Here is a 15,398-nt window from a genome sequence, read left to right as displayed (position 1 = left end):
TGTACTTCGTCTTGACAGAGTTAAATTATCAGGCCTATTCTCGCTATCCATTTCTTTAGAGGAGCATAAGCTTCCTCCACTACCCTACGATCGATGCCGATGAGATCAATATCGTCCGCAAAGCCTAGGATAATGTGCGACCGTGTAATGGTAGTTCTATTCCTCTGCACGCCAGATTTCCAAATCGCTCTTTCGAGTGCAATGTTGAACAGCAAATTAAAAAGCGTCGAAAAGCGATTTATATTGACTTTTGTAAGGTTTGTAACTGATTCCATTGAATTTCTCTGGCCCAAAGTCACTTATGTTACTTTTTTTAAACAACTCCTTAAGGTGAAACATCAAGAAATCCCATTGCAATTTTGCATATAAAACTTTAGAGGCACCAATCTGTCAAACTAAGCAACGAACCAAGCCGCACTTGTTTATCCTGGCTTTGCTCACTTGCAAAAAGTGGCAGCTTTTCCAAATCGAGAGCATTTGTTTACGATTTTTTCAAGATTGGTGCTCTTGAAAACGTGAGTAGGGGACCAAGTCGGCCATTGTGGCAGCCATGTTTGTATTCTCTGAAGTTTCTCCTTAATAAATCCTAAAAGCAGCAGTTCATTATATATTTGGGTTTCGGTTGATTTTACAGGGCATTGTAAAACAACGGCAAAACTCTACAACAAAACGCTATTTTATTCATATTTTATTGATTTTGAGAGGCTTCGCCGAGTCTTATACTGCTAGAGCGCAGCGTGAAGTTTGGGTGGTTTCTTATGTTCAGCAATCGTAGATCTAGACTATTCAAGTATTCCATCAAACTGGAACCTCTCAAATTAATATCTGAGCTGCCCCAGATTGTGTGGTGAGCATTAGAATCACTGTTATTTCATAGACCAGTGTAGTAACGATTGCGATGATGACAAACACACATGCTCGAGGCATGACACGTTAGTTTCCCATTTCATTTTTACTGAAGGTAGCTGGGTTCCCAAGTTGATTGGATAACAAAAAGTCGAATGCCCAAATGTCAAGAGGACATAATCGTTTTGTCCCTAAGCCCCCAAAGGTACCTAGATTTAAGTTCTTCTTGCGAAGATAAGGACTAAAGCCAGTTGGGCTGTACTAAGTCCTTGACGACCTGATGCTTAAAAGTTGGATATATAATTCAGTTTGGTAGTGGAAGTTTTGAGGTCAACTTCTAATTCAACATGTTTTAGAAACAACCCATGATGAGGAGAACAAAGCTGCTAAAATAGCATGAGTACCCTAACAAGATATACATTAGGGTGGCCCACACTTATATGAAAAACAAAAAATTCGAAAAATACCAAGTCTTACCTCCTATATCAGTTGTTTTGGACTCCAAGAAGCTACGTTCAAAATTTGAGCAAAATCGGTTGAGCCTAAGGGGGTGCTCAAAACGCTCGAAGTTTGTATGGGAAAACTTGGCCAAATGTACGCAGAAATTTTAAGTTTTCGAATTTTGCCGCTAGACGGCGCTGTAAGCGTTCAATAATCAAATCCTTTAATATTGTTGTAGGTGACTATATGCCAGAGAACTTTGTAGAAGACCGTGAAAAGATTCGACGGCTGTGAAAAAAGTTATACCCTAGGCAAAGTGAGGCAAAGTATTGAGATTTCATTATTGATATTATTCCTTTACATGTATTGGAAAAACTACAATAAAGTTTATCCTCACTTTTCCTAGGGTATAACTTTTTTCACAGACGTTGGATCACTTTGCGGTCTTCGACAAAGTTGTTTGGCATATAGTCACCTACAATAATACCAAAGGGTTTGATTATTGAACGCTTACAGCGCCACCTAGCGGCAAAATTCGAAAACTTAAAATTTCTGCATACATTTGGCCAAGATTTCCCATACAAACTTCAAGCGTTTTGAGCGCCCCCTTAGGCTCAACCGATTTTGCTCAAATTTCGAACGTAGCTTCTGGGAGTCCAAAACAACTGATTGAGGAGGTAAGACTTGGTATTTTTCGAAATTTTTGTTTTTCATATAAGCGTGGGCCACCTTAATATACATATACCAAAAATACAAAACAATGCAAACTACCCTTCATTAATCGCGCACTGCACCGACAAATACCTAGGTTTTGAATCATTCTACTTATTTACAAATCATTACCCATCGCACAAAACACTCATTGGAAAATTACTCATGATTTGTACCGCGTGTTTCACCTTAGCACCATTGGGCATTCAGGCAACTTTTTTCTGCTGTACAATTCAACATGTTTATGCTCTCATTGAGCAACCATTAGCCCGGAATAAAAGACCCGTTTCCGGACATAAATACAACAAACAAAAAAAACGGCTTCAACCATCAAAGCCATTGTAGAAGGGACCCACTTCAGTTCCACTCATTTAGCATCAAACAATAACACCAAATGACAGCCTTTGGCTCGACCCGACTGGTACCAACACCGTACAATTAACCTTTCCGTTCAATTGGAACGCCAGCTATCCCTACTGCAGTTCCAGTATTCAAATTGTGAAAACTCTCCTACATACGGTAACCTGAGCCGAGCCATGCCGTAACATAAGTGATGATGTGTCTGTGACAGCTTCCACCTCCTCTAGCAGCATTAGAGCAGCACGAGAGGGGATTGTATGTATGTAATTAGTTTCCCTCCTTCGCCAAATTGGTTTGATGCGCTTCTTGGGCTGAGTTCCTTGCGCACGACCAGCTGACAGCCACCTCTTAAAACTTCACAGGTTGCAAGTTGCAAACAATCGCACTCACGCACGGCTCGGCGTCGTCGTCATCGACCTGAATGAATCGCAACAGAAGTGAGCATCAGCCGGAGAGCCTACCGAGAGTTGGCTCGCGTGCCCATAATTGGCACAGCGGCAGCGGAGCGGACGGAGTGGCCCTCCTTCTGATCCTTCCCACATAAGAAGCGGGCAAAGCACTTGATCTCTTGTTCGTTCGTTTGCAACATTCTTCATTGGGTCACAGAGGTCCCAAAACGCCTGTATAGTTGGTTTATGGCTGCCTAAAATCTACATCTGACGCACTTCTCGTCTAGGAGAAAGTGGATCAAGAAGCCACGTTAAGAGTTGCCCATGGCTCTTTTGGCTAATTTTACTCAAACTGAGTCGAGTCAAGACACTGAAGACGACCTTAAACTGTAAGGCTTACAGTTGAGGTCGAAATACATATCTGTCAAAGGATGCAAGTTCTTAGTGGAATTCAAAGGAACAGTACTTAACACGATTTCTTTTTTACTTACTCAAACTGATGATAAATAGTAATAGTCATTATCAGACATGTTGTTCTTGTACTGTTACAGAATTGAATAGCGGTATAATTTCTCTCACTGTATAATGCATATGCAGAAGTGGATTAGTTATTCCATTCATGATAGGTTCAATAACGGCGTTGACTATGACATTTCAGTCAATTTGTGATAGAAAACGAATGTAAATAAGCATTGCACTGTTGCTGACCAAACTGATCCACCTGATCCGCCCATCGTGTTTTCTGAGCTCCATGCCTTTTTGTGCCAACCGGATCAGTAGCGAACACCAACTTTGCAGAGTTGTTATCCGGAATTCTTGAAACATGCCCTGCCCACCGTCTCCATCCGGCTTTGGCCACCTTCTGAATGCTGGGTTCGCCGTAAAGGCAGCGAGCTCGTGGTTCATCCTTCTCCGCCACACACCGTTCTCCTGTACGCCGCCGAAGATCGTCCTTAGCACGCGTCGCTCGAAAACTCCGAGTGCTTGCAGGTCCTCCTCGAGCATGGTCCATGTCTCGTGCCCGTAAAGGACCACTGGTCTTATTGACGTTTTGTACATGGTGCATTTGGTGCGTGGGTGAATCTTTTTAGACCGCAGCTTCTTCTGGAGCCCGTAGTAGGCCCGACTTCCGCTGATGATGCGCCTCCGAATTTCACGGCTCACGTTGTTGTCAGCCGTCAGTAAGGATCCGAGGTAGACGAATTCCTCCACCACCTCGAAAGCATCCCTGTAAGTCCCCGTCTATCGTAACATTACTACCCAGACGGATCCGGTCGTGTTCGGTTCCGCCTACCAGCATGTACTTTATTTTTGACAAATTCACCACCAGTCCGGCCTTTTTTGCTTCGCGTTTCAGGCGGGTGTACAGCTCTGCCACCGTTCCAAATGTTCTAGCGATAATGTCCATGTCGTCCGCAAAGCACACAATTGACCGGATTTTGTGAAAATCGTTCCCCGGCTGTTGAGCCGGCTCGTCGCATCACACCTTCCAGAGCGATGCTGAAGATTAGGCATGAGAGTCCATCACCTTGTCGCAGTCCCCGACGAGATTCGAATAAACTGGATAGTTCACCCGAAACCCTTACGCAGTTTTGCACACCGTCCATCGTTGCTTTAATCAGTCTAGTCAGCTTCCCAGGAAAGCCGTATTCGTCCATGATTTTCCATAGCTCTGCGCGGTCGATACTGTCGTATGCCGCTTTAAAGTCGATGAACAGGTGATGCGTTGGGACCTGGTATTCACGGCATTTCTGGAGGAATTGCCGTATGGTGAAGATCTGGTCCGTTGTCGACCGGCCGTCGATGAAGCCAGCTTGATAACTTCCCATGAACTCATTTGTTTTGGGTGACAGGCGACGGAAGATGATCTGGGATAGCACTTTGTAGGCAGCATTCAAAATGGCGATAGCTCTGAAGCTATCACATTCCAAATGGTCGCCTTTCTTTTGAATGGGGCAGATTACGCCTTCTTTCCACTCCTCCGGTAGCTGTTCGGTTTCCCACATCCTGACTATAAACCGGCGCAGACAGGTGGCCAACTTTTATGGGTCCATCTTGATGAGTTCAGCTGCGATACCATCATTGCCAGCTGCTTTGTTGGTTTTGAGCTGATGAATGGTATTCTTAACTTCCCTCAGCGTGGGAGTTGGTTCATTTCCGTCCTCCGCTGCACTGGCGTCGTCGTTTCCTCCGTTGCCGTGGTCTCCCGTGCCTACGTACTCCACGCCGTTCAGGTGCTGATCGAAGTGCTGCTTCCACGTTTCGATCACCTCACGTCCGTCCGTCAAGAGGCCTCGGTCTTTATCCCTGCATATTTCGGCTCGCGGCACGAAGCCGTTGCGGGATGCGTTGAGCTTCTGACAGAACTTCCGTGTTTCTTGGGAACGGCACAGCAGTTCCATTTCTTCACACTCCGCTTCTTCCAGGCGGTGCTTTTTTCTCCTGAAAGAGGCGGGTCTGCTGTTTCCGCTACTGTTTGTAACGTTCCACGTTCTGTCGGGTCCCTTGCTGCAGCATTACCGCCCGCGCTGCGTTCTTCTCCTCCAAAACCGTTCTGCACTCTTCGTTGATCTATTCGTTTCATTGACTTCTTTCCACGTACGCGATGGTGTTCTCGGCTGGTTGATGGCTGCTTTTATGTACTGTACTCCAGCAATTCTCTAGAAGGGACACATCGAGCTCACCTTCGTCGGGTAAAGCTGCCTAGAGATTCTGCGCGAGATTCTGAGACGACATCAGGTTGCTTCAGTCGCTCAAGGTTGCACCGTGACGGTCGCCGGTACCGTACATTGTTGATTACAGTGAGTTTTGGGCGCAGTTTGACCATCACCAGGTAATGGTCGGAGCCGATGTGGGCACCACGTTACGTTAGGTCCTGATGTTGATTGGAGAAGTGCCGTCCGTCAATCAGAACGCGGTCGATTTGTGATTCCGTCTACTGTGGTGATCAGCAGGTGTAGAAGGGAGGCTGAGTTGAAAAAAGTACTACGTATGGCCACCAGATATTCTATCCGGTAAAAAATTACTTCAGGAACTATAACAGGCATTCTGATGGGAATTCTGTGAGACATTTTTGTTTTAGTTTTTCCTGAACTTCAGTGAATCATACTAAGCGATCCGACATGAAACAGATCTAGATAAGGATCTAGACTAGCCGAACTTCACACTAAGCATCAAACACTATTTATGAAACAGGCTGATTCATCATCATGATATTTTAACTCACTTCCATGTTTGTTGAAATGCGCTAGTTTACCAGCACTGTGCAAATTTTGCAGACTAAATATCTGAAGTTAAAATCGACGGAGCGTGATTTTCCGCACAGTTTTCACTTCCAGTTTCTGGCTAGCGTCACTGATTGTTGATAACACAGCGTAACAAAAAATAACTTTTTGTCTGTCTCAAGAACAAACCTATGTGTCTCCGACAGATTTTCTCTAACACGTCACAATTTCGAGCTATACCTCAATTTATATGGCAAAATATACGATTTTGGGCTTTTTGACTGCAAGCCATTAAGCAAGGAAATATTTTTTTAAGCAATCAAAAGGGTAATTGGTCAATTAACATCTAAATTAACGACTCATGCAAAATATTTCGTTTTACCAAATCGAATTTGATAGTTTTAAGCGATTTATGTTAGGTACGATATTTCCCATACAAGCCACCCTCCAAAAGTTGCATGCAAGTTTTCATACTAACATAAAATGCTTAAATCTATCAAATTTGATTAGGTAGAACGAAATATTTTGCATGAGTCGTTAATATAGATGTTAATTGACCAATTCACCTTTTGATTGCTTGAAAAAAATATTTCCAGGCTTAATGGCTTGCAGTCAAAAAAGCCCAAAATCGCGTATTTTGCCCTATAAATTGAGGTATAGCTCAAAATTGTGACGTGTTGGAGCAAATCTTTATTTATTTATTTATTTATTTATTATTCTTTGCCTTCAGTATACACTGTACAGACTGTTTCTTAAAAACAAAGTAACACATATTCACACAACACAATCTTACAAACATTCGCAATTCAAACACTTCCATCTTATTGCAATATTCCTGATTACTTTAACAAGCATTATAAACAAACTACCTAGACACTATATACTTCTATTTTTATCGTGAAGCATGACTTTAAATGGTACATATACATAATCGCAAATATCTTTTGACAATCCAAACATTCATAACAGTACACTAATTCATCAACATAATGAACAATAATCCACAGTAGAAACGAAAAAAAAACAAACAACAAATAACGTAAAACCTTCAATCTAACATGACACAAATCTCATGAATCAAGGCCTCCAAGTATTATTACACTTATTCACAAACTCTCTAAATTTAACATTAACAGGCCATGTAGATGGGTTCATTGCGCGAGATTTGTACTTCCCGTCTAAGGCCACCTTAAACGACAAATAATCGATTGCACGGCGATCACTCCAGTTCGTCGTCAGTCTAACGATATCGATTCGCTCAAGTTAGGATGTTCCAAGAGAACGAGAAACCATTCGATAAACGTCCCTTTCGCTAGCGATCACGTCAATATTAGAGAGAAACAGGGAGAAGTTGGTATCATTCGTCGTCTTGTCCGTCGTACACGTTGATCGCTGGCTACCTTCGGCTTCGCAGTCCGTACAATTCGTATCGGCAACACATGTATCCGTTCCGCTCAAAAGTGCGTGCTCTGTTTTTGGAGTCGAGTGAAATTGTGTCATTCTTTTAGGTACATCTGACGGAGCAATTTTAGAAAGAGTTTGAACGATCTCCGATACCGTGTCTTTCAACTCTCTCACTTCCTCTTCAATCGACTTGGCACTGGCAGCAACCGTTTCATGAGACAAAGGTCGTCGTTTACCTCTCATTTGTTGATAGTCTATTGCGCGTTTAGCACTAAATTGATTTCCGAAAAAACTTCATCGACTTCCGCTGCCTTTCCTATACGTTAAACATAACGTCGGAAGTAGTGCGCTGTACAGTAAATCTGGTTTTCTATACAGCGCACTACTTCCGACGTTATGTTTAACGCATAGGAAAGGCAGCGAAAGTCGATGAAGTTTTTTCGGAAATCAATTTAGTGCTAAACGCACAATATCATGCACTGATCGCACATCCATATTATATTGCCAGAGAGTACTGGCAACACATCTTCGGCCAAATTTACACAAGCTGCATGAAAGAAGCAGGCGCAATCCCCCTCGCAGACGGTGAAGTAATCAACGCTCAAATCAATTCCTTCAGAACATTTTTTGCAGCACTTGTCGATCGCCATTGTTCCACGTTATGCTTGTCGAACCGAAATAAATCAGTGTATTTTGGAATTCACCGTTGATAATTATGGCACTGAACAAATTCAATCGCGATCACAATTGTTAATTGAGCGGCTGATGATAGTCAAACTGCTTTTTACGAATTTTTGCAACAGTAAATCGTTAATCAAAGACAGAGGAAATAACGACACGTTCGCACACAGCACGGAATAACACGGAATGAGCCCGGATTCGGAACACGGAATCTGAGCCCGGATTCGGATTCAGCGGCCCAAAATCCTTCGGAGACACATAAGTTTGCTCTTGAGACAAAAAAATGTTGCGCTGTGGGCTACGAAAACAAAAAGGATGACTTTGTAACAATAACGACGACTGTTCACTTTCTTGTAGCTTTTTACACAATTTACGCAATTATGTGAATCTTTTTGACACTTTGCAAGTTCGCTCGCAACCTTATGCGAATAAGTTAAAACATACGAATATCGTTTACTGTAATGTATAATTTGAAGTGCTCTGTCTCCAAATCTTTGGACAGGAATTCCTCTCAAGTTCAGCTAAAATTGATTTGAGAAAGTTTCTAATAATTTCAATCGTCTATACTCTATAAATTCCATTTCAAAACGTTACAGAACTTAAAAAAACTACTGAACCAATATGAAATAGTTATTTATGCAATGAGTTGCAAAATGAATATTTCTACAGCACGAGTCATACATTTATCTAACGGGGCTTGCAGAGTTGGATAAATATTACGAAATGAGTTGCATTATGAACCATAATTCAACTCTTTGAATTAGTGAAGAAAAGTAGGCCGTTTCGATACCAAAAAGGCAAGTATGTATGCATGTTCATTTTGCTCCATTTACTCCTCACATGTTCACGGAACTGATCCGTTTCGGGATCGTGTGCCCGGGATCATAACAAACATGCGAAGGGGCACAGCAAGTCAAGTGATGCTGAAAAGTATCAGATTACCCCAGTCGACTCCGGCCCGGCCGGATGGTTCTCTGAAGGTCGTCACCGAGTGACGATGACTTTCAAAAAAAAGTTCGTTGACGGGAAGGACGCTACCTAGTAGGCTATGCTTACGGCGGCGCATTCTCCAAACTCAAGCGCTCTGCCTTCACAGCTTGCTGCTTTATCCTAATTGGGTCAATTTACAGTGAGTTTCCCGTCGCCTACTACGCCATCAAGCAGCCAGCGGGGAAGCGGTACTGAAGGGACATGTAAATAGAGAGCGACTCGTGCACGACACGAGATCAGTCAACCAACAACAACGGCGGAATGGAAAATATATTTTACGCTAGCTACCGTGGAGGTCCCAGGAATCTACACGGTGCGCGACAGCCGACCTACAAGTTGCGCGACGTGGGAGAAGATCGTGTACGCGGGGAAATCCAAGTCGGGACTGGGAAATACTCTCTGCATCTTGAATTATTGTTGTGACAAAAGAGTATTGCGACAGCTAGGTACGTGGACGCCGTTTAGGGCTGATCGTTTTTCAATGAATCGTTAAACAAAGCGTGGTGGAAACGAGGCTGAGGGGACTGACAAATGTTTCGAGAATGTCAAACAGATAGCTATTAAGAGTGTAGAAGGCTTCCGAAGATGATCCCTTTTAGAGCGGGATTTTAGGGTTAAGCGCTTAACGCACGCTCACTGATTGAGTATCAACTGCTAGAACCTGACAACTGTGTCAAAGAATGTGGATTCTGACAGCTGCGTTTTTGGTGTTCTTTGTGCTTCGCAGGTCCATATCAAGTCACACTTCATCATGAATGGCGTGTGCGTTCGGTTCCGCGGTTGGTTGGACATGGAACGACTGGACGGCATCGGGTGTCTGGAGCTAGATGAGAAGCGAGCCGCCCAGGAGGACGCCATCTTGCGGGAACAACTGGACCGCTACAATCAACGACTGAGAGACTTCGAAGACAAGCAGCGAACCTACCAGCGCACAACCCAGGATGAGTTCGAGCAGATGCGCCGGAATAGCTCCGGCATTGGGGTTGGGGTGGGAACAGGAGCCACAGGCATGTGGAGGCGATAAATTTACTGTGTTGTCTGATAAGTATACCCTAGCAGGCAAAGTAATAGGCGGCAACTGTGTGATTTCAATACTCTCCGTAATCCAATTTATCGCAACATAGATGTATTAATGTGCTATGCAAAGGTAAACAGAAATAATGTCATACTAAATTTTAACTAACCTTTAAAAGTTTTAGCAAGGGCGTGGAAGACATGATACTCTCGACTTCCTGTAAAAAATGGACGTTGGATGTTTTATGAAAATAATTATTTAGTTTATCTTTAATAAATCACTGCAACGTGTTTGTTTACGATTTAATTCAGTTAATCGTCAACTGATGATGAATGAACACAAAATGCTTTCGACAGTTCAACCAAACGGGCAAATGACCGAATCAATAGACCACAATAAAACACTAATCATATTCAGATTCATGTGTAGTATGACAGCACATTTTTAAACAAATTTGTTTTCAAATTCCAATTACATAACGCAATCCACACGATTATCCGTTTGGAGATGAATGTTTGGTCATACAGCCCTCTTTCGAGTACCTTGCAGTAGAGTGCAGTAGACATGCAATTTTTAATACGTTTGAGAGCTCAAAAGTTTCCGTGCGATGTAGTTTTTGTTATCGGTGTAATTGATTTGCAATCATCATTTTTGATTATCTTCATAAACAATCTAAACTTGTAAGCCAGAAGTTTATTTTATATTATTTTATCTATCTATAAGTAATCGAATCTCAAAGGAACTACCAAATATTAAGGAACACATGAGAATGCATATTTTTCTTCAGTGTCCAAGCAGTAAGCGATATACGTTTTAGATTTCTAAGTAGAGATGTCAATAAATTCGACAGCCTTTTGTTATAATAATTTAAAAATCAATTGAACCGTTTAGCGCTTTTTTCAGAAAGAAATGTCCTCATAACCATCTGTTACCAGCGGCCCTCCCTATCCCGGAACCCTGTCCGTTCCCAAAAAGTATCAACCCTTCAACAAGAGAAGAAAAAAAAAGTTCAAAGGATGCGCACCGGTGTATCGAATTTATTAAATATTAACTTCGGTAATAACCACCCGATGACTACCATGAACGAACAAAATCATCATCTCCTCGCGTCGCAGCCGCGCCGGCCGTCCGTCTCTTATGGTGAGTCAGCGTGAAAACACTTATCTAATAAATCGCCAAGAAGCATCACACACTAGGCACTGCTGCCAGCCGCGCCAGGTTTCGTCATCATCGACCAGGAGTCCCCTCCGCAAGGGATCGCTTTTTACCCATTCCTCACTTTCAACCCATTTATTACACCCGTCAGCGTACCATGACAGATTAACTCTTTTTTTTTTCGGGGACTTGTGCCTCCCGTGTTTATGACATTGTTAGAACGAGAAGTAGTTCGCGCCGTAGTATGATATAGTTTTTATGTTCGTAGGAGATGAACAAGAAAGAACAAGGGCTAAACGGGATTTTTGTTCTTCTACACGGACTGTTGAGGATCGTGGGTAAGTATATGTCATTAAGGTAGATGATTTTTTTCGCCCGATTTTGAACAAAAAAAATGAATCCATTTATAGGGGGTTTTGATTAACAAGCTATTCAACGCTGACCGCAATGAGCTACATGCAAAACAAAACACCAATAAAATATCTTGCGTATTTAAACATCTTTTAAGATCGTTTATCTACAGTGTATCAAACAATTGTCCGTACAGCAATTTTTTTGTCAAAATAATTTTTCATTCAAAGGTTTATAACTTTTTTATACGTCAATCAAAAACGCTGAAATTTTAACCAATCATGAATCATATATTAATGCTCCATTGGTGAAATTTTGAGAGAGATCGAAAAAGTTTTCTGAAAGATATAGAACTTTTAGTAAAACTTATAAGATTTTTGAACACATTTTTAAAACATTATATCTCAATATGTACTCGATGAAACTTTTTCAATCTTTTTTGTGTTACAGCTTATACCTAAAGCTTTCATATGCAGCTTCGTTTGAGATTTTATATTCACTACAAAAAATATATACGTTGGATAATGTTTAATCATCGGTTTACGCTTTCACGCTTTCACATCTATAATGCTTTTGGTACATTGATGGGATATTCCAAGCTTTCCAAACTATTCTGGAATTTGGAACTTCAAGGTCTACAGGCTCTACGCTTGTTTTTCTTCACTCTATCGGCATTATTCTTTCACGATTGTGTCTGTTGCACCTCATTATATTACGAGTATCTGTATTTGTTGCTATTTGGGTGTCCACTGGCATACAAATGGACCCAATGTATTTTGAAGTATGGGTCGCAATATCTGTAAATCTTAGGATATTTCTATTGCAGCGAATGCTTGCGAAATATTATCTACATATTCTTAGAACCTCAGAGTGCAATTCTGATAACTTGGCAACATTCACTTGGTGATCTAGGCCATCCAAACTATTCTGGAATTAAGACCTTCAAGCTCTACAAGCTCTACTCTCGTATCTCTTTACTTTATTCTTCTACGATTACCTCTGTTGTATCTCATAATGTTTTGAGTATTTCTTTGTGTTGCTTGTGCATCCACTGACATACAAATGATCTTTTTATGGCATTTAAAAGTGTCGGAAATTGCCCAAGCATTCCTCTAGGCGTTCCTCGGAAATTCCTCCAGGAGTCCCTCAGAAATTCATCGTGATGTTCTCCGAGAGCATCTACGAGTTCCTAGGGAATGCCTCGAGACTTCCCGTGAAATTCTTCAGGAGTTTTCCAGCAGTTACTCGAAAATTTATCCAGGAGCTATGCTGGAATCCCTTCAGGAGCTCATCAGGAATTACTTCAAAAACTTTTCGAAAAATCCTGCAGGAGTTCCTCGGGAATTCCGCCAGAAATTCTACGTGGATTCCTCCAAGAAGTTTTCCAGGGATTCCTCCAGGAATTTATCCAGGGATTTCTCCAGCGATTTCTCTAGAAATTCTTCCAGGGATTCCTTCGAGAATTCCTCCATGGACTGACTCATCAAGGAGTTCAGTCAGAAATTTCTCCAGAGCTCCTTCAGGAATTTATCTAAGATTTCCTCCAACAACTAATCAAGGGATTTCTTCAGGATTCAAGGGATTCTTCCAGAAATTCTTCCAGGGATTCCTCCAGAGGTTTCTCCAGGAATTCTTCTAGGTAATACTCCAAAAATTTCTCCTGAGAATTTCTTCGGGTAATCTTCCCGGGTAATTTCTCCAGAAATTCCTTCAGGAATACCTCCAGGAATTTCTTCATGAATAACTGTTAATTTATATATGAATTTATCAAGGGATTCCTTCAGAAATTCCTCCACGGTGTCCTCCAGAAATTCTTCCAGGAGTTCCTCCAGAAATAGCTCCAGGAATTCCTCCACAAAATTATCCCAGTATACCTCCAGCAATTCCAACAAGGGTTCTTTCCGGAATTCCTCACAGGGATTCCTCCTTAAATTATTTCAGGAATTCCATCAGTCATTCCTCCAGGGATTCCTCCAGGAATTCTTCCTGGATATACTCCAGGATATATTCCAAAAATTCTTCAAGCAAATACTCCAGGAGTTCTTTCAGGAATTACTCCAGGAATTTCTCCAGGAATGACTCTACGAATTCCTTCTGGAATTACTACAGGAAATCGTCTAGGAATTGTTCCGGGAAACATCCCAGGAATTCCTTCAAGAAATATTCTAGGAATTCTTCCTGGAATTACTACAGGCACTTCTCCAGAAATTCCTTCAATTCCAGTTCTTGCGGGAAATACCTCACATGAATTCGGAATTACTCGCATGAATTACTCCATAAATTCTTACAAGAAATAATTCATGAAATCCTCCAGAAATTAAAAATTGAACAAAATAAATTCTAAATTTCCTCGCAGTTCAAGGAAATCCTTCAGAAACTCCTCTAAGAATTTCCCTGGGAAACTTTTTGAAACTTCCTTTACAAATTACAACATGAATTCTTGCAGAAAGTACTCCAGGAATTTCTCCAGGGTATTCTCCAGAAATTTCTTCAAGAAGTTCTTGAAGAAATTCTTGGAAGTATTCTTGTAGGAATTCTTGGAGGAATTCCTGAAAAAAATCTTCAAGGAATCCCTGGAAAAATTCCTAGAGAGATTCTTGGAGGATTTCCTGAAGGAATTCTTGGAGGAATTCTCGGGGATATTCCAATAGGCATTTCTGAAGGAATTTCTAAAGGTATTTATTGAAAATCCTGGAGGTTTTCCTAGAGAAATTTATAAAGGAATCCTTGGCCAAATTGGAGGAATTTTGACATAAATATTGGAGCAGGTCTTGGAGAAATTCTTATTAGAATTCCTGTTGGACTTCTTGGAAAAAAATCTGAAAGAATTCCTTGAAGGAATTCTCGGTGGAATCCCTGGAGTTGTCCTGGGAGTATTTTCTTGAGGAATTTCCGGAGGTTTTCTGAAGAATCTAGGAGGTATTCACAAATGAATTTCTGAAGGATTTTTTAATTTATCAGAATTGCACTCTGAGGTTCTAAGAGTAGCGTAGATTATATTTCGCAAGGATTCGCTACAATAGAAATATCCTAAGATTTACAGATATTGCGACCCATACTTCAAAATACATTGGGTCCATTTGTATGCCAGTGGACACCCAAATAGCAACAAATACAGATACTCGTAATATAATGAGGTGCAACAGACACAATCGTGAAAGAATAATGCCGATAGAGTGAAGAAAAACAAGCGTAGAGCCTGTAGACCTTGAAGTTCCTAATTCCAGAATAGTCTGGAAAGCCTGGAATATCCCATCAATGTACCAAAAGCATAATAGATGTGCACTGAGGTTCCATCAGCACTATAGACTACATTCCACGAAAAATTTTCACAACTAAAGCAAGAGACAGTATGTAGATATCGTAAGCCAAACTTCAAAGTGTATTGAAGGCCATTTGTATTTCACGGAATGTCCAACTACAACAATATCAAGTTGCTCATAGCATTGTGAGGTGTAATGGACATCGACGTGACTAAATTTCTTGAACAGAGTGAACACAAATGATGGTAGATGTTTTAGATCTTAAGAAAATGAATTCCAGAGTAGTTTGGATGACCTAGATCACCCAATTCATGTACCATGAATTTTCTAGGGGTGCTTTGAGGCTTTTTGAGTACCATAGACAATGTTCTGTAATCACTCATCGTGTATAAAATTTGGTTGAGAATGTCAGATTTGTGTCACAAACTTCAGAGTACTTTGGAGGCCTTAGAATAGCTCTGGGATCAAAACTTCAACAGACTATGATGGGTAGTAATACTTTGCATGTCTAGGACCAGTGAAAACTATTGATGATTAGCAAAACGATGAATTTTTTTTTTTTTTTGAA

General features: G+C 41.3%; 1 protein-coding gene across 1 annotated transcript in view; it reads left to right on the top strand.

Annotated features, from left to right (window-relative positions):
• Positions 1-10,939, top strand: part of LOC109423007 (protein big brother) — a 34,675-nt gene extending 23,736 nt beyond the window's left edge. Inside the window, exon 3 of the mRNA XM_029874411.2 lies at positions 9,774-10,939. Coding sequence (XP_029730271.1) covers positions 9,774-10,070 — 297 coding nt within the window. The 3' untranslated portion in view covers positions 10,071-10,939. The remainder of the gene's footprint in view (positions 1-9,773) is intronic.
• Positions 10,940-15,398: the final 4,459 nt, after the last annotated feature.

This window comes from Aedes albopictus, chromosome 1, assembly GCF_035046485.1.
Source record: "Aedes albopictus strain Foshan chromosome 1, AalbF5, whole genome shotgun sequence".
Classification (NCBI taxonomy): Eukaryota; Metazoa; Arthropoda; class Insecta; order Diptera; family Culicidae; genus Aedes; species Aedes albopictus.
The sequence above is the reverse complement of the archived record's forward strand: the minus strand, read 5'-3'. Positions and strand labels throughout refer to the sequence as shown.